This window comes from Epinephelus lanceolatus, chromosome 10, assembly GCF_041903045.1.
Source record: "Epinephelus lanceolatus isolate andai-2023 chromosome 10, ASM4190304v1, whole genome shotgun sequence".
NCBI classification, from domain to species: domain Eukaryota; kingdom Metazoa; phylum Chordata; class Actinopteri; order Perciformes; family Serranidae; genus Epinephelus; species Epinephelus lanceolatus.
This window is the reverse complement of record NC_135743.1, coordinates 8,847,083-8,866,055: the sequence shown is the minus strand read 5'-3', so window position 1 is coordinate 8,866,055 and position 18,973 is coordinate 8,847,083. Positions and strand designations below refer to the sequence as shown.

Below are 18,973 nucleotides of genomic sequence, written 5' to 3'. Positions count from 1 at the left end.
GCACACTGAAGAGTATTCCCTTCAAATTAACTTGCAGAACATCACAGACTGATGATATCTAACAGCGTAATAGCATCCCAGGGAAGATTTTTTTCCCCTTTAAGGGGAGTAGAACAGCTTTGACCTGAATGCCACAGAGTTTTACTTGAAAGAGAGCAGATAACGGGCACCAAGGGATACATAGATGAAAGCGTGAGAAGAGGAGCAAAGAGAAAGATAGGAAGGAAGGGGTCTGGGTTGTGGACTACTCTAAAAAACAATGGTTATCTTTTTAAAAAAAAAAGCTTCAGAAGATGTATTTATGACCCCCCCCTCCCCCTCCATTCAGTGGAAAGACTTGTGTAGAGTTGTAAATAAGGACGGCAGCGGTGTGTGTATTTGTTCAAAGCGTTTTGGCAAAGCGGAAGCCCAGCTTTATGGATTTATTTAAGGAAAAAGGTTGGAGCTGGTTGTTTTTGAGACCAGGGGGGTGAAGAAAATGGAGAGTCGGCTTCCTGCCTGCTGCTTTTCTGGTGCCGTCCAATAACTGATGTAGTTGTCCAAGAGGGGAGGTTGACGTAGCCTCGGCCTGTGATGGAAGGAGAGGGGAAGAAAAATAGCTTCACAACACGACAGCCATCCTGCTTCCTGTGTTTGTCTCCACTTATTATGTACTTCCTGCGCGAAGCTGGGGGGTGGGGGGACGTTAAGAGAAAGGAGAGCTCAGGGCAGCGAGAGAAGATCCCCGCTTTCAAAAGAACATAAACAAAGTGGCAACATATGGCAACAACAATGGGACATATGGTAAAAATAAATGCTAGTTTTGATTAAACCTTAAAATAACAAAATAACAGCTGCAGTGTCCTTTTTTTGGATCCGCCAGAACCGCCTCATGCCACCCACCACAGTGGCCTATAATCATGATGCTTATCCAAAAGCCTATGAGGCAGCTGAACTCTAAATTACACACATCTATTATGCTTTGAAAAGTTCCTCCACAGGAAAAGGCTGGTTCCTCTGACCCAGATTCAGCCTGGTTTCAGAAGGCAAACTCAATCCACACTCCACCGAATATACTTTTATCTGGAGTATCTCAATATCCCAGCTCTGTGTGGAATAAAGAAACTCGGTAAAGGGCTAGTTTTCTTTGTGTCTATGATAAAGGCCCACAGGTTCACACAGGCCAGACAAGTGATCAGTGAGAGCTTTAATCACTTTCACTCATCACTCTTATATAAGAGTGATCAGTGAGAGCTTTAATCACTTTCACTCTTATATAAGTGAGCACTAAGACTGTGCCTTGAGGGGGGAGTGATACTATATTATACATAAACAAGCTATATTTAAAGTCTCATTCACACTTCTTTTGATCTCGGTGAGACTTGTTAGCTGCATTAATCATACTGCAAACTGCCTGCACACGAATCGATAACACACACAGCAGAGTTAGAAACATGGAAAGGTTCTGAATCAAGTTTTATTCGTTCTGTTCATAGACTAAAAATAATGGGCATTGCTACTGAGACGTCACCCACTGGTTTGTGGCATTTCAGCCATCGCCATCTTGTTTTCTTTAGCCAGAAGTGACCATATTTGGCTGTGAGGAGAGAGGGGTGGATCTGACTGAAAAGCTGATGACATTTCAGCAGACAGCCTGTCACTAAAAGCAGCCTGCCCTTAATTATGTGCGACTTTAAGCCTTAATATTTGCATAAACGGGGAAATCAGCTGTAGAGACCAAAACTGTTTTTTGCACCGTCTGTAAACGTGTTTATTTCTGCTGTGAGATTGGGCATTTTAACATGGGCATCTATGGGGATTGACTGGCTTCTGGAGCCAGCCTCAAGTGGGCATTTAAAGAACTGCAGCTTGTGGCACTTCTGTGTTGGCTTCATTTTTTACCTCCAGAGGATTTTCACCCCGATTTTGTGTCGCAGAGACTATCGTAATCTTTTGAGTGTTCATACCTGGCGATGTGTGTTTCTGTCATCGGGAGTCTCGCCAACTTGTCTGAGATATGATTTAAGGAGATTTAGACTTAGACTTATTATATAAAAATTGGAGCACTACAGACATACATTTTCAGTGTTTTCTCCTGTCACCAAAGTAAAGTGTTAAGTTAAAATTGTGGATTGTGTCAAAGAGTTTCTGTATGTACTGCAGGACCTAATGATAGGTGATGCCAGACTGCCAATGTTTTGAGTCAGAGTAAATACAGTTTACTTTGTGTTTAGTCTGGCTTTCTAGGATGACTAATGGCCATTACAGATTTATGACACCACTAACTACCACTCTCCTGTAGTGCTTTGAATAACACTTTACTGATTGTTTTTTTGCATGTTATATAGATTATTTTTTGCACATATTTTGCACATTTCCGGTTTTTCTGTCAGCATGTGAGGTCAGATTTTGCAGTATTAATCTGTTTATCTGGACCTGACTTGAGGAGAAAATTGTTTACTCTGTGTACTTAAAGCTGCACTAGTCCATATTTTTTTTATCAGAGAATTATCCACAATTATCCACAATTGCCACATTTAGTCGCCAAGGAGTTGGTGGAGACAAAAACATGACTTAGAGGAGAATGAATATTGGACTTAGAGTAGCATGGCAGACGTCAGAAACTTCATTCCAAATGAATGCTAAAGCTTGTGTTGGTCTGTGTCTGCCTCATGCTATGTTGTTATGTTAGCTGACAAACTAATAAGCTCACTGCCATCCACACACACACACTCACAGCTGTGGAAGTCTTCACCTAGTTAACACAGCCTCACTCTGCGGTGTCATTAGCCCTTTAAATAAACACAGCGTGCTTCCTGGTTCAGTTGCTGTGTGAACATTTATTACCTCTCATTACAAGACTACAGACCTCTCACTGCTCAAACAGCATGCCAGGCGTTTGATTAAAAAACAGTATGAAGGCTGTCCAGCTTCTACCTGATATCAGATGGCGGTTGTCTCAGCTGTTTTGCTGCAGTGTTGTATTAAACAGGATACTCAGTCAAACTGGTTTATCTGTACGGGAAGGTCATCTAGAGAGACAAAGAGAGCAGGAGAGCGGAGAGGAGCGATTGAAAGAGAGGGGGTATTGTTCTGGAAATAGCTTCAGGGCTTTGTCCCTCAGTGTGTGTGTGTGTGTGTGTGTGTGCGTGTGTGTGTGCGTGTGTGTGCAGGCAAGTACCCATACATGTATCTATTGATGAGGGTCTGCGTTTGTGTGAGCAGTCTGTCAGTGTAAAACAGACTCACTGAAAATGAGGGTTGCGCTATCAACACCAGTGTTTCCCTATCTCTGTTTGTTGTTGGTGTGTGTGTGTGTGTGTGTGTGTGTGTGTGTGTGTGTGTGTGTGTGTAATGGGTGTGCCCAGGTGATGCAGGCTTGCGGGGGCCGGACTTAGCTCCTGCTCCAGGTGTGTCTTTGTGTTGTAGTGCCACAAGACGTTGAGAGGCAAACGGTAAAGACTTAAACACACAGATCTAGGTCAACTGACAGTGAGATAGCTGGCGGTCCAGTATAGAAGGAGAGGCAGAGAGAGTAAAAGGGAGCGACAGATGAGAGAAAATGGAGAAAAACCTTTTTGTACCTTCATCCTGAAGATTTCCAGGAAGCTCAGGGATTGCTACCTGTCTGGACTTGCAGAGGGAAAGGTAACTTGTGTGACCATTTTTTCCCTTCTTGTGAGTGTGTGCTTGGGGTGATTTAAGATAGAATTACATGCAGATATGCATAGAGGCAGGAAGAGATAGCAGGTAGAATAACAGCTTTGATACACAGACTATGTTATTCAGAGCTCTGGGTTCCTTTCTGAATTCAAGAAGCGCCTGCCTGGCATGTTGACCTTCGATCAAGTCAAGCCAAGGTAATCTGAAAGAGGCTAATGGAGGCTAACATATGCTTATTACAACTCATTACACCATGGGTCAAACAGTGGGGAGGTAGCGCAACTCACTATCTACTCTCTGTATGATTATGTTTTTGACTTTGAGTTTGCATGCGAGAAAGCTCACAAGTCAGCACATGCAAAATGAATGAAAATGGAAGGCAGGTCATTAGCTTTACCTTGAGATGTTAATTAACAGTCACAAGGGTTTATAAGATGTTGTGCTTTTGGTGTATTTGTCTTGTTTCCTAGGTGTTGTTCGTTTGTTTTGTAGATCAAAACTGTTGACTCACAACGACGTACAGCCCGGGCATGACTTCACACAGTGTCTTGCTCATGCATTTTTTATGATGGAAAAAAGTCGCAGTTGCGAAAGCGTCGGTGTCAGGAGAAGTGCAAAGTGATATTGATCAATGTAGTACTAAAATGCACAATCTGTGATGTAGACGTCAACAACAGGGCAGCCCCACCCACCACCGACGATTCACAGCACAAGGCTCTCATTTTAAATCTGGTTGACAGCTTTGTTTCTGTAAGAACTTACACTAGACAATGACTACATCTGAATTATTTATGTTTTTCTTGCCGTTTTGATTAAGTTAAGATTTGTTTGCATGAGTAAAACATGCATGTGTCAGCTAAGGAACACAAAATGCTGATTTCTGACACTTCACAGCTACGAATGTGAACATTCCCCAGACTCATATAGTCAAAAAAAGTGGGATTTTAACAGTAGCGGAAAGACACTCAGATTCCTTACTTGAGTAAACGTAGCAATGCTGCAATGTCAAATACTCCATTACAAGTAGGAGTCATGCATTCAAAACCTTACCTAAGTAAATGTAGTGAAGTATTATCAACAAAATGTACTCAAAGTATCAAAATAGTTAACGATGCATCAATGTGTAAGCAGCATTTTAATGTTGTAGCTGGTTGAGGTGGAGCTTGGTTTAACCACTTTATAGTTACTGTATCTTAAGACCAGAAGCTTCCAAGGAGGCAGAGTCTCTCGCAGACACCCAAGAAGCATGACTGTCAAAAATATTTGTGGCAGCTTTGGTCGCTCTAGTCGCTCATCACGTGAATCATTGAACGTTCGATCTGGCTCTTACTCTCTCTCTTACTGGCTTGTAAGCAGCGTAGTTGCTGCTTGCTGTTGTCCAGTCAAAAAGCTTATAGTCGGCCTAATGGTCAATGAAAACAGAAAATGTATGTCATGCCATTCAAACCAAGCAAGGAAGACTTGCGTGCCTGCACTTCTCTCCTCTATTACCCCCATTCATTTACACTTTAAAACTCACCAGACCAACCAACTACCTCCACGACGCGGTCCCAAGCCTCATTATTTTTATTTTGGTCTCTGTAACCGAACAGCGACACATTATAAAGGACTGAGTGGGCGTTAATGCAAGAAATCAACTTCTCGATATCCATTGTCGGAACAAGTGTGCTGTAGGAACCAAAGTTACCAAAGTTACATGGCTTGTTCTCTGAGACCCGCTTCATCGAAGCACGTCAGCATTCCGATTGGTTGTCGCAGAACCACGTCAGAGCTCACTGCCATAAAGTTAAACAAGTTTTAACTCCCCTCCAGACCGCTCCAGTTGCCTTGGTCGCCCAAGATGTGTGGCTGATGACCAAGTCGCCGGGCTCTCATTGAAAATGAATGACTTCCACCATTTTGGAAGCTCTGGTCGCTGTTGGTTTGAACGTACAGTCAGTTAGCTTATTTAAGTGGTTTCCAACCTTGGGTTTGACCCTACTAAGGTTCACAACATATATCTAAGGGGTCTTGAGGTGATTAATGGGAAAGGAAAGAAGTAAAAACACATTTCAGCTACATATATTTTGGATTTTTTTGGTGACATATTGCATAGTTTTATCTCTCTGAGTCTCAAATGGGTATTTACATAAAATTATCTGAGAAGTTCAGAGGGAAAATGTCTCTTTGGTAGAACTGGAAACAACTCATAGACATAGAGTCATGACACTTGACAAGAGGCCCTAACTACTAATGCTGGGTATCATTTAAAAATGATGATAACAGTACCAATTCCTGTAAGTAATCCCAGTATCTTAGTTGATTTTTTCTACTTTGTTGGATGCCCATCAAGGTAATGTAGTGTAGCCATACTTTTGAATGTTTTGGTGGCATCTCTGCTGAATTGCCACCTCCGTCAAATACACCACACCACAGACTGTATGTGTTGTAGCTGCTGTGGTAGTGGGCCAATCACATGTTGCGTTAAACGGAAGAATGCTTGTGGTGATTGGATGCGAGCAAAACCATACAAATAGCATTTTTTTCAAGATCTGGGTACAAAAAGGATCGAATACAGGTATCGTTTGATTGGAGGAGCTTTGATACTACTTGTTACTGGGTTATTTTGGTCAGTTGATACCCAGCCCTATCAGCTACACACTGTTTTTTTTGTAAGAGGTCACAAGCCAAAATAAAGTAAAGGAACCACTGGTTTGTTCTTTAAAAAATGTTGTGTTTTATAAGCCTATTATGTGCTTATTTTAATGTAAAATCTCAGTCTGTAAGATAACTGATAATAGCAGCTGTCCAATAACTGTAACACAGCCTTGGAAATGTAGTGAAATAGAAGTATGAAGTTGCACAGACTGAAAATGCACAAGTGAAGTAGCTCAAAACTGTACTTAACTGTCGAACTTGAGTAAATATACTGACTACCTCTGGGCCTTAAAGACTCAATAAACACGTGTTGCTTATATTGTAATATTAGTTAAAGCAGTTTTGTGGCATCTGGCTCTTATCTCTGTGGCTGTTGTGGCAGTATTCAAATGTCTACTGTGCTACTTTACTTCTCACACTTCTTCTTACTATTAAAGTGCTATGAGTCAACCGCTGTCTGCAACATGACTTGGGTTGCAGGATCCTGCTATCCAAAAACTGTATGTGTGTCAATATGTAGTTGTCGATAAGAGTTGGCACTGATGCTGCCAAGACAAATTCTTATTCATTGATTGTAATCGCAGGCAGTTGAAGTGGTTTTACTGAAAGGCTGCATGAAAGGGCTTCATCGTAACTATGCTCAAGCAGGTATGAGTGTGTTATTACATAGCAGGCATATTTCTTCTTTTGTAATCTGGGATGTTTTTTTGGGGTTTGTTCGTGCGTGACTGGCCCACACAATGCGGGAAACCAAATTGAGATGATAAGATAAAACTGTTTGATTATATCTTTTATTGCATTGCACCATTCGAATTCTTATTAGCCAATCCAAGTTTATTTGTTAAGCAATGATTGATATTAGATTAGATATGATATATGAAATAAAAAAGTATGAGCAAATTCTGTGTAGCTCGTGGCTTATAAATTTGCCAAAAATGTGTGGGCTGCATGATATGTATTAGGCTATTTCACTAAAATTCAGTATCTTTGCTGCATCTGGTGCAAACGGAGCTCCCAAAGTCCTGAAAGATTTTTATTATTTTCACTCTTGTGCGAACAAGATTTAAAAAGAAATTAATTATGCTGTGTTAAGGTGACCCCTTGTCACTTACATGTGCTAGCAAACAACAGGAAAATGCCTAGAAGCTGCTCTGTGAGATGCACTACCGATGTAGCTAATTTTCAAAAAGCTGAGGGTATTAAATAAGTTACATTTGCTAACTGTGCAGGACAAACTGTTGAGCTTGAAGCTAACTAAGTTACGCAAGACCTGGTTTTGATCTTTGCTGGGTTAAATGATGATCTCACCTGCTGATTTGATCAAGTAAATGTAAATTTCAACGTATTTTACCTCTGGCTATTCAGCGGGATTGCTTCCTCAAGTCAACAGGAGAAGGATCACTAAAGCAGACTGACAATATTGAGTTTGTCAATGCTTTCGTTCTCTTTATCTCTCTGGTAGACATGGATGGATTAATGACCGGGCCTATCGGGCACAGGTGCAGGGGCCCCCTGGCCTTCACCTGCAAAATCTCACTTGATTTAACATGTGCTTCTGAGCAGAAAGGGACTCAAACTAACTATGAAGAGACACAAAACCACTACAAACAGCTGCAAAAGTGACACAAAGAGACTTACAATGACTATGAGCAAGGGCGAAACAACCACTAAGAGGCACAAAATGACTAAGAAAGGATGCAAAGCAACTACATAGAGACATAATGACAACAAAAAGACACAAAAAACTACAAAAAGACACAAAAAACTACAAAAAGGCACAAAAATACCACAATGGGACACAAAACCACAGAGAAATGGTCTACAATGAGTTGCAAAACAACAACAAAAAGAGTGGTCAGAGAGGTGCTGAGGCCTCTTGCATGTCTGTGCTCTGGGACCCATAGTCTCACAATCCACCCATGGACATATGGTGCTAATAAAGTCCTTTGACACACTGAAATATGTATATTTTTGTTAGCTGCATGCATTTTGTTCGCGCCCTCAGCTGCATATTGTGGTGCCTATTGTTTTCTCATCCAGTGGGTGTTCGCGTCGTGCACTGTCTATTCAAATTTGTTGATTTCTATTTAGAGGGTTTCTCAAATTGTGACTTTTTCTGGGGAAATAACATATTTTCGTCCTTTCTGCGTGATTCATCAACTGAAACAAGCTAAAAAAGGAAAATCCTTGTCTGGTTGAAGTGCATATACAGTCTGTGATGTTAGGACAGGATTAGTTTGCCTTAAAAATGAAGAGTCACAGATCAAATACTGTCAACCACTTCCTCAGACTGTACACTTAATAATCAGTGGTGTGGTGAAGGGTGTGCGCAGGTATGCGAGGTATGCTCAGGTCTTTTTCTGGCCTTTTACAGCATACCCACCTGTCAGCCACAAAGCCATTGGAATGTATAGGAGAGTATACCCACAAACGTCTTTGTAACCTACCCGTCTACCTAGTTGTGCACCCACCTCATCAACTACCATTACAACACTGTTAATGATTAGATAATGTGTTGCTTTTTACTTGTTTGGTATAAGTTTTTTCTAACGACAAAAAAGTTAAGCACCTGTTTTGTTTGTGTCTCTTCTTCAGGCAGAGCCCTCACCAATGAAGACCACCTGGTACTGTCCTCTGGATCTGGTAAGGCCAGAGTGTGTTGCACATGTAACATGCACGGGATAATGTTCCTGTGAGCCAGTACGAGCATGAAATAGGGTAATTGTGTCAGGGACTTTCCCTCAGGCTAAAACTGGATCGTTAGAGCTCCATGTAGCAAGTGAAGAATGAGTTCAAAGCCTCTTGATTTTATGTCCTTTTCTACATGGATATTGGGTGTCTTTAGCAGAACAGATTACGTCTCAATCATTTTAATGAGACCGTCTAGTGTAATGGTGTAAGTCTGTTTAGTTCAGTAAGAGGACGAGGTTAAATTTAGTACTTGGAATCAGTTCAGGTTTTGTAACGACATTGAGCCGAACAGTTTATTCCTCACAAGTATCTTTCAAAGAATTCAAAGTCCATACTGATTTTCACGCTTTGCAACACATGAACGCTGTCTTAACCTGGTTTCTCCGCTCTGTAGTCCACTGTGGTGGAGGAAGAGGACGATGGAGTGATCTACACAGTGGTGGTCAAACAGCAGCATAGTGCCCCCAATAGTGTGACGGTAAGTCATGTGTGACCGACTGGAGGTGACTGATTGAATTGGCCTCCGATTTGCAGTAACATTAACTTCCCTTCTTTTCCTTCCTGTCTTACTCCAGTCAGGGATTTCTCGTTCCCAGTGTGTGAAAGCAGGGACTGAAGAAAAGCTGGTGCTCCACCTCCTCCACTCCTTTTCCATGGGAGACTCCTCCTTCATCACCATCTTCTTCTCCACCTATCGATCCTTCACCTCCACGGGGAGAGTGCTGGACATCCTTACTGACAGGTGTTTTTCTTTTATTTATTTTTTTTTATCTCTGATCAGTACAATGTTTGTTGTGTTTGTCTGGGAAGAGATGGTTTTTCAGTGGAGAGTTTTAAAAAGACAGAAAAAATAACATGCTGGTTTGGTAGCGGCCCCAGGTGCAACGATGCACAACAACCACAGCAGCTGTCAGTATCCTGTCTGTGGCTGGGTTTGTGCAGTGTGAAGCACTGAAATCTCAGACTGATCATGTCCAGTGGGATTTGGGTGGAGGAAGATGAAAGGAGATGGAGTGTTCAAGACAATCCAACAAATCTAATTTAACAAGACTGAAAGCAACAAGCAGCAGCTTCCTGGACTGAAAAATGAAGCTAAGGCACGAGTGCCAAAAACTGCAGTTCCTCAAATGGCCACTTGAGGCTGGCTCCCCATAGACACCCATGTTAAAATGCCCGACGTCTAACAGAAATTAACATGGTCAAAGCCTGGTACAAAAAACAGTTTTAGTCTCTATAGCTAATTTCCCCCTACATGATAACTGTACGAGGGTTGAATTTTTATGTAACTCACCCGTTTACATTTTTATTAAGCTTAAAGTAACTCATATTGAAGTGTGTGGCTGTTTTGAGTGACAGGCTGTCTGTGACACAACTTGCTCCACCCTCTCATCTAACTATGGTCACTTATGGCTCCAAGAACCCAAGATGGCGATGGCTGAAATGCCGAACTCGAGAGACATGTATAGTACACAACACTCTCCGAACTGCGCCCACCACCGGTACGAGACAAACCCACCAATGCGATGTCTGTCTGAACCCTGCTACAATTCTACAGTGTTGCGAATAAATGAGACCAAATGTAGCAACAATCCATTTTATTATTTAACTTATAATACATGAAAACGTGATTCACTTTATAAGTAGCAAGATATATGTGATGTTTTAACATTATTTTTTATAGCTAGCTAATTGCAGTTTCATTACAGCTTCTGGGCGCAAAGGGGGCTGATTATGAACTGACATGTAGGTATGTTGGACGAGTCATGTAGCTAGAGGCACTCCAGCTGCAGTTATACTTACTCAGGACTCGAGGTTTCAAAACAAGAGTCCACAAAGCAATTAATTATTTAATACAGTCTGTGGTTCACAATGACAGTGCCAACATGCTGCCAACATACTTTTGCAGCCATGTTTACCATGTTCACCATCTTAGTTTAGTGCTAATGTATTAACTTGCTAATAAATGCTAATAAATTAACACCAATATTTGGTATTTGGCATGGATATACAAAGAGAACTGCATACAGTGTTGGAGGCCGGGCCCGCTTCTTTCCACTAAAAGTTGACCAGTGGCACATAAGCCCCAAATAGCTTGATTTTTGCTGTATAAGCTACCCCGATCTTTTGCATCGTGGGGCCCATAGAGCAAGCACACAAGACTTACAGAGGCTGAGTGGCTAACTTCTGATTTAGCACTCTGCTAACTTGAATGCAGATTATTCAACCATGTGGCCCTTACAGATTTTCTAAACATTATCGGCCCGAGTGTATTAAATCTTGATGGTGAAACAAGTCATTAGATGGGGAGTGAGGCTAAAACAAAAATGTACTCACTGATTTACAGATGTCTCTTTCACATTGTAAGCCTATGGGGAAAAGTCTTTTTTGGCCCAGTGGCATCGCGTGACGGACTTCGTAATTCCACATTTGGCCACTCTGTCAAATTGGCTTCAAAGCTCAGCGCTGCTACAGGGGGCTTGGTATTTGGTCATACAATAAAGTGTTTATTATTAGAATCCACCCAAGGGGAACATGGATGTCTGAATCAAATTTCGTGTCCAGCTGTTCAGACATTTCTCTCAAAACCACAAATGTCATGGTGAGTCAGCAGAAATCATGATCTGGGAACCATAGCCTATATGTCCACAAAAAAAAAATCATGGCAATCGATCTAATAATTGTTGAGATATTTCAGTCTAGACCAAAGTGGCGGACCGACCGACAGACACTGCCATCAGAGCTATACTGCGACATACTGAGTGCAGATAAATAGTTACATTAGAGTCTGCAAAACTGGTTCATCAGTTTATTGTACACCTAATTTCCATTTTCACAAGATAAACAGACGTTAGCCGAGCTTCTTAGTTTGTCTTCAAGCTGAGCCTAATTCAAACAGCAGTCTCTAGATTAAATGTGTAACTTAATTTAAAAGCACTTCCACAATGGAGAAAGCACCTGTGAGCCTCTTTAAAATAACTAATATAATTCAGCAAAAAAAATATTATTTGTGGAGGCTTTTTGTTCTCTTATAAAATATTTATTAAACAATGGAGGCATTTGTATGAAACAGCTGTTTGCAAAGTTTTTCCAAAGAAGCAACACAAAGGAGAGTTTAGACTGCTGGCAGTGTTCTTTGTCTACCTGCAAACATCAGGACAACACCTTTGCTAAAAAGCATCTTGAGAAAAACAAGCCATAAATAAATTCATCACAAAGCACAGCTATTATTCATGACACAGCAGATGCACACATTTGAAGCTGAATTATATTTATGTATTTTTTCTGCTCTACTGACTTTTTCTTTTTTTGTTAACAGATTGGAGAATCCGCCTGGGGACAGTGAGAGGAGCCAGACGAGACAATCTTTCAACAAGTGAGTTTTTGAAAACGCTACCTAACGTCTTTGTGAAACTTTTACTGTGACATGCAGTGTGTTGGTGTGTGTGCTTAAACATAAGTGTGAAGCTGGCTGCCATAAATATCTTTAAAACACTTTCACTTCTTGTTTCTGTTTGAGTGAACATTTTTATTACCAGGCAGAGTTCATGTTTTCATTTCAAACAAAAAATGTTTGTCCTTTCCTCTCCTTTTTGTTTTGTTTTGGAATGACACATTTACATAAAACAGGTGAACACCAACAGAAGTAGGGATGTTCATGGTTAACTGTTAATTGGTTGTAACTGCAGAGAAGATTTTTGATGGTTACACATCTTCGTCTATAGGTTTGTTTTGCTATTCTTCAGTTTACTGCACTGTTCACCAACTGGTTCTGGTGGGAGCTGGCTCACGGCGCTGCTCATTTGGTGACTGCTGCTAGTAACGCTGTCCTCACAGAATTGCTGTGGAAATAATGTGTGTACCCTCCAGTCTCCAACCAGATCACCCCAGTGAGGAAACGTAGGGCAAGCAGCTCAATTTTTATCTGCAAAACCCCCTTCAGCATAATGTTGTCATCATTGTAAGCACAGTTAGCAGCTAACTATTGCAATGTCAGCATGGATAGGAGTGCTAACGTAGTTAACAATGCTTAAGGGGTTTTGCGGCTCAAAATTAGGCAGCTTATATTGGGAGGGTGACTGGAGGGTGGCTACCATGTGTCCGTAGTTACCACTGTTAATCGCCAAATGAGCGACCCCACTAGCTAGCTCCCAGCTAATCCAGATCATGTGAAGTGCAGTGCCGCCAAGGATAACGTTAGCTAACCAGTGGAGACTGGGGGCCAGGCAGGCCCTCAGGAAGTGTGAAGTAAATTTTTATAGTGGCCAAGCTATCATTTCCGGGGTCCGTCACTCGATGCCATTGAGCCCCTACACTTTTTCCCATAGACTTAAACTGGGCAGAGATGTCTACATTTTTTTGAGCGACATAAACCCCCGCGAAATGACTCGTTCCACTCTAAAAACTTAATCCTTTTGCTAAGAGAGACATAAGATTTAATTAATTTATCCCTGTTTAAGTTAGCAGAGCGCTAGACTAGAAGTCAGCAGCTTGGCCAGCGGAAGCTGGCCACATGGCCGTGCTCGGCAGTCTCTAGTCTCTAGTGCGCCTGCTCTATGGGCCCAATGATGCTGAAGCAGTGCTGAACATCTGGGTAATTTCATACTGACATAAAGCGATTTTGGCTTCATGCGCATTGGAATGAACAAAGCCCTGCCACCAATGCTGTATCCAGGTCTCTTAAAGGGAAATTTCGGTTTATTTCAACCCGTCTCCTATCGTCCTAAATTTGTTTCAAGTCACTAGTGACATAGAAATAATAGTTAGCATGTTAGCCGTTAGCCTAGATACAGCCGGGGCGCATTAGTAGCATCAGACCTGTTAAAACGTGAAGTGAACGGGCATACTTCAAGTGCAAAGTTAGTCCACTAAACAAGCTTTTTTTCCACAAAGACCACCTCATATCATTAGGATAAATGTCAGAGAACATATAGAAAACGACATGTAAACACATGTTGTCTTACCTTACCGGTGTGCTGCCATGTTTATTTACCATCTAGCTCTGCTTTCCAAAGCGCAGCCGAAATATATCTCGCGAGCTCTAGATAAAGCCCAGCTGGATACTACTCCAGGTGGAGGTGTCTCGTCCTCGGTCACATCCAGACCTTGAAAATAAGGCTGCAACCGGTCCCATTCCTTGCAACAGAGGCATTCCTCTTCTGTGGGCACTGGGGCACAGCATTCACAGGTACACCACCAATCTCCAGAGCTACGCAGCCTTGCAGCAGCCATTCCTCCTCTCTCGTCCTCTACCTGTTGCACCTCTCTCTCTCTCCTCCTCCGTTCTTCAATTTCACGAAGCTCTTCATCAGTGTATCCTTCCAGCTGTTGCTGCTTGTTCAGGCACGCTATGAGATCGCTGCTTGTTCTCGCGATATTTCGGCCACGCTTTGGAAAGCAGAGCTAGATGGTAAACAAAAATGGCACCACACCGGTAAGGTAAGACAACACGTTTACATGTCGTTTTCTATATGTTCTCTGACATTTATCCTAACGATATGAGGTGGTCTTTGTGGAAAAAAAGCTTGTTTAGTGGACTAACTTTGCACTTGAAGTATGCCCGTTCACTTATGTTTTAACAGGTCTGACGCTACTAATGCGCCCCAGCTGTATCTAGGCTAATGGCTAACATGGTAACTATTATTTTTATGTCACTAGTCACTTGAAACAAATTTAGGACAATAGGAGACAGGTTGAAATAAACCGAAATTTCCCTTTAATATGTCCATGGAGCTGGGCAGTGGGCAAGTTTCTTCATGTTAATGCAACTTGCTGGCTGTCTGTCAGCAAAGCCAAAATAAAATAAAATAAAGGGAAAGACATCTACACAACAAAACATTTAAATTTCACCACCTCTAAATGGATAGCGCTTTGAAATGCGGCACTAAAGCTCACTGAGTCAGTGGAGCGCCTGACTAAAAGGGAAGGCCTCTTGTGTTTCACATCATTTTCTGTTTTCTTTCCTCTTAAAAATTAACTGGTTAGTTGCCAGTAAATGGGTGCTGAGGTATCACAAGCAAAATTAGCGACATTCCAATGCAGAGGACACCAGAACAATGGATAGTAACAGGAAATGCAAACCATCTCAGCCTGTCTTTTTCACTGACTTGGTGAGTTGAGGATTGCTAACTAAAGGAAAAGATGCTAAACTGTATAAACCTCAACTACTGTTCAGAACATAGACTGTGAGGTGAGCTCAATCCTGACCCTATGCTTCCACTAAATTATACTGTAGACCCATCTCTAAGCTGCTTTTCTTGTCTCAACCCATTGAGAACGTGATTTCTTGGCAACTTTTTAGATGTGTTGGAAAATATCAATATATTCAATCAATTCCAATCTGCAACGGCTTGTTTATCTGCTTCTGTCGACCTGTACCACCTCAGGGTTTAAACCAGTAACAGATGCACCCTCCCTTCTTTTGCTCCCAGCAAACTCCAGGATTAATTTGAAAATGTTTCTTTCCTTTCCTGATGACCTGATTTACTGACACAGCACTGTGAAGAACTTTTATATTCCCAGAACTCTGAACTGTCTGGAGGTCAAGGCTAGAAAACAAAAGCTTATCAGGTTTCTGATGGTCCATAAAGTTTGAAGTAACAACCCCTAATGCTCTCTCATTTCTTCGTTTCTCTCTTCTCATTCCTGCAGGGCGGTGTGTACAGTGTTCAGCACATGGCTCTCTGAGTATCCTGAAGACTTTAAGAGTTTAGGGGAGCCTTCTCGCCTGCTGCGCCTGGCTCCTCTCCTCCCCCAGGACTCCTCGTCTGCAGTCGACCTCCGCGCTCGCCTCCTCAGGATAGCCGAGGAGCTCAGCGAGAAAGCTCTGCTCCCTGATGCCCATAAAGGTCTGTATTTTAAATGGGATTTAAATGACACCAGTTAAGGCTTCTTTGGATAAAGTTTTCATGTAGAAATACACTTGTCCTCCTGTTTAAATCTCACACTTGGCCTTTAAAAGACAAAAAATACAACACGGGCTGAAATCAAAGAGCTTTAGAAGTATATATTCTTTAGACCAGTTTCTGTGTCTTTCTAACCTGAACCCTATTTCCTATTCCCTATTTGTTTTTGCCATTAACAGGCTCAGATTATAATAATAAGTGTCTGACAACATTATGGAAATGATCCCTACAGGGATAGACCTTTTTGTTAAAGAGTAAGATCCTTTTTATTTAATCAGAAACAGCCCCAAAATCGCCATCGCCAGTTATACCAGACTCCATTTAAATTGACAGTAATTTTAGCATGTATTGATCCAGCATATTATCACATCTAACTGGGTGAATTAAGGGTTTATCTCAACCGAACCAGAGTTGGTAGTTGTTGGAACAATGGAAGGATGAACCAAAGACTGGTTTTGTGAGTTTTATTTTGTTCCCATTGACTTTGAATGGAGCATATTTTACCATATTAACATCACTGTTTTTTTTTTAAATGGAGTCTGGTTGCTTGGTGATACAGATTTCAAACCTGTTCCTGGTTAAACAAAAGGGGTATTTTCCATTCCATGTTCGACTCCAGCCTGTGGCCCTTTGCTGCATGTCACTCCCTCTCTCTCTTCCCCTTTCACACTCATCTGTCCTATCAATTAAAGGCTTAAAAATGCCCAAAAAATATCTTCAAAAAAAAAGAAAATACCAAACTTCCCCTTTAATGTCCCTGAAAATTGGACCATTTTACAGATAATATCTGGACACTATTACTTTTATGCTACAAAGCCATGGTTTGTGTTGATTGGTAATTTGAAAATGTTAGCATGCTAACATGCTAATATGATGGTAAGAATTATAAAATACCTGCTAAGCATCAGCATGTTAGCGTTGTCATTGTGAACCTGTTGCCATGCTAGCTTTGGCGTTTAGCTCAAAGCCCCTTTGTGTCTTACTACAGCTTCAGATCTGCATCGGCTCTTAATTTTGTTTTTCTCATCCTGTAATCATGAGGTCATGAGTGAAATATTTCAGTATCTTGAGATATCAAAGTAATTTTCTCATTAAGATTAGATCGGGCATTATTATTTAACCAGTTTCCTGGGGTTTTCCTGCGATAACTACTGTTATCTTGAGGAAGCCACGATTCTTTGGAGCAGAGCAACCTCATTATTACAGCGTGCACAGAGAAGTGTGCAGCTCTGAGAGAAACTGATTCCTGCAACTTAAGGATAGTAAAGATTAATTGGGCCTGTAAACAAAAGTCTTTCTTATATTCTAAACCCACAAACAGCTTCATCCTTTGCAGATCACACCGGTATCACCAGCCCTCCTCCTGACGCCTCCAAGTTTGAACCCACCAGCGTCCTTGGATTCCCTGCAGCGCTCATTGCTGAGCAGCTCACCAAAATAGAGACAGTGAGTTCTCTTGTTTTTTAATGGTGGCATGGAGCAAAATGTTGACCAGTGATTCTGAGATTTAATTGCAGTTAAGTCAATGCAAAGCTATTGTCATTTGGTTCTGACATTTACAGAGTATGTTTGCATGCTACTGTCTGTACCTCTGCTTTAAAGTCAGTGTTGACTCTGTAGATGCGTTCAGGAACAGTCTGCTTTCCACCATCATAACCTGTCCTTTTGCTTACATGTGATATTTTCATATGGGTGCATTTATATATTTGCTGTTTTTTGCTGTGGTTTGTTGAGACTACACTGAAGTAAAGTGGTTCTTAAAGTAACATGAGCTGCCGTGGCTGCAAACACAAGCAGAAAGGGGTTGATATTTATAGATGTATATGCTGTCACTTATCAGGAGCTGTTTGTTCGTCTGGTCCCGTACCACTGCCTCGGCTCACTGTGGTCCCAGAGGGATAAGAAAGGGAGGGAAGATGTTTGCTGGTCTGTCCGGGCCACCGTACAACAGTTCAACAAGTTGGCCAATGCAGTTTTAGCATCATGCCTTTGGCCTACGAATCTGCGCAGCCAGCAGAGAGCCCGGCTGCTGGGGAAATGGATCAGCGTGGCAGAGGTCAGTATGCAAACATGAAAGGTCACAGCTTTAAAATGCAGGATTTGATGCTATTTTTACAGGCTAGAATTGGGGGGGGGTGGGGGACAACAAATGAAATACTTAACAGTATGTCAGTTGAGGTTTCGAGTCTTCCAAAATCCTCAACTGTGCATTTTTCTACAATAAACCCCCATTAATCCCCTAACCATAATCCTATTCTCAGCTCTGACTGTGCACATACCATCACAAATTCACAGTCTGCGTGGTTTCTGCTGTGACTGTTGTAGTAATTCTACTTTAATCAATAGCTGGGAGCAAAATAAAATAATGAAGTCTTGATTTATGGTTCTCTTCTGGACAGAGCAGCAACAAATCACTAAATTGTGCTCGACTCTACTTGAGTGCATTTGGTGGTCGAGCACTTTTGGCAGAAAATAAGAAGACGGATTGTTAAAAATTAGCATAGTTTCACGCTGGAAGTTCCAGCACACCTTTAGAAAATGAAATAGGAAATGTACTCTGCATGATCAGTACATACTAGAAATGTGCTGAGTCGGAAAATGTGATGTATAACCTGAGGGCAAAAAGTAAAGCTTTGGATCTGCTTAAAGAACGTCAGTATTTTAAAAGAGAAATGTGGATTAACAGAGTCCTGTGACAGTGTTGTGGTTATTGTGCACAATAATCTTCTACAATATTAGTTATAGGCTCAAACAGATACACACACACACATACACATATATATATATAAACATATCCTCAGCTGTTATGGTCACATGAGCAGTTTTATTCCTTTCCGAGCCTCTTTATGTGTAAATAGAACGCAGCTTCTCTCCAGCACTCCTATATGGAGCTGCATTTTTCATCACATACACACACACACACTCACACACACTCCAGCATCCTCTTTGGCAAAGCGAGGTATCGCTGGTTTGCTGCCAAAGCGCCGTCCCAAGCCCACCTGATGTTTCTTTTGGGACAAACCTCTTTAGCAGTATGCATTATTCAGTGCTTTAGGCTGACACTGTAACTCAATTCCAGCCAGACCCACACCCACAGGTGT

The 18,973-nt window shown here is 41.6% G+C and overlaps 1 protein-coding gene across 5 annotated transcripts in view; it reads left to right on the top strand.

The window, feature by feature from the left end:
* rgl2 (ral guanine nucleotide dissociation stimulator-like 2) overlaps positions 1 to 18,973 on the top strand; it is a 44,657-nt gene that overhangs the window by 10,731 nt on the left and 14,953 nt on the right. For 2 of the 5 annotated variants that reach the window (XM_033640511.2, XM_033640509.2), the window contains exons 3-9: positions 8,875 to 8,922; positions 9,365 to 9,448; positions 9,546 to 9,712; positions 12,287 to 12,343; positions 15,619 to 15,815; positions 17,194 to 17,318; positions 17,713 to 17,928. In XM_033640511.2, coding sequence (XP_033496402.1) covers positions 8,875 to 8,922; positions 9,365 to 9,448; positions 9,546 to 9,712; positions 12,287 to 12,343; positions 15,619 to 15,815; positions 17,194 to 17,318; positions 17,713 to 17,928 — 894 coding nt within the window. Of the gene's footprint in view, positions 1 to 3,400; positions 3,628 to 8,874; positions 8,923 to 9,364; positions 9,449 to 9,545; positions 9,713 to 12,286; positions 12,344 to 15,618; positions 15,816 to 17,193; positions 17,319 to 17,712; positions 17,929 to 18,973 lie in introns of those variants that run through there. The other 3 variants (XM_033640513.2, XM_033640514.2, XM_033640512.2) reach the window with 3 other exon arrangements.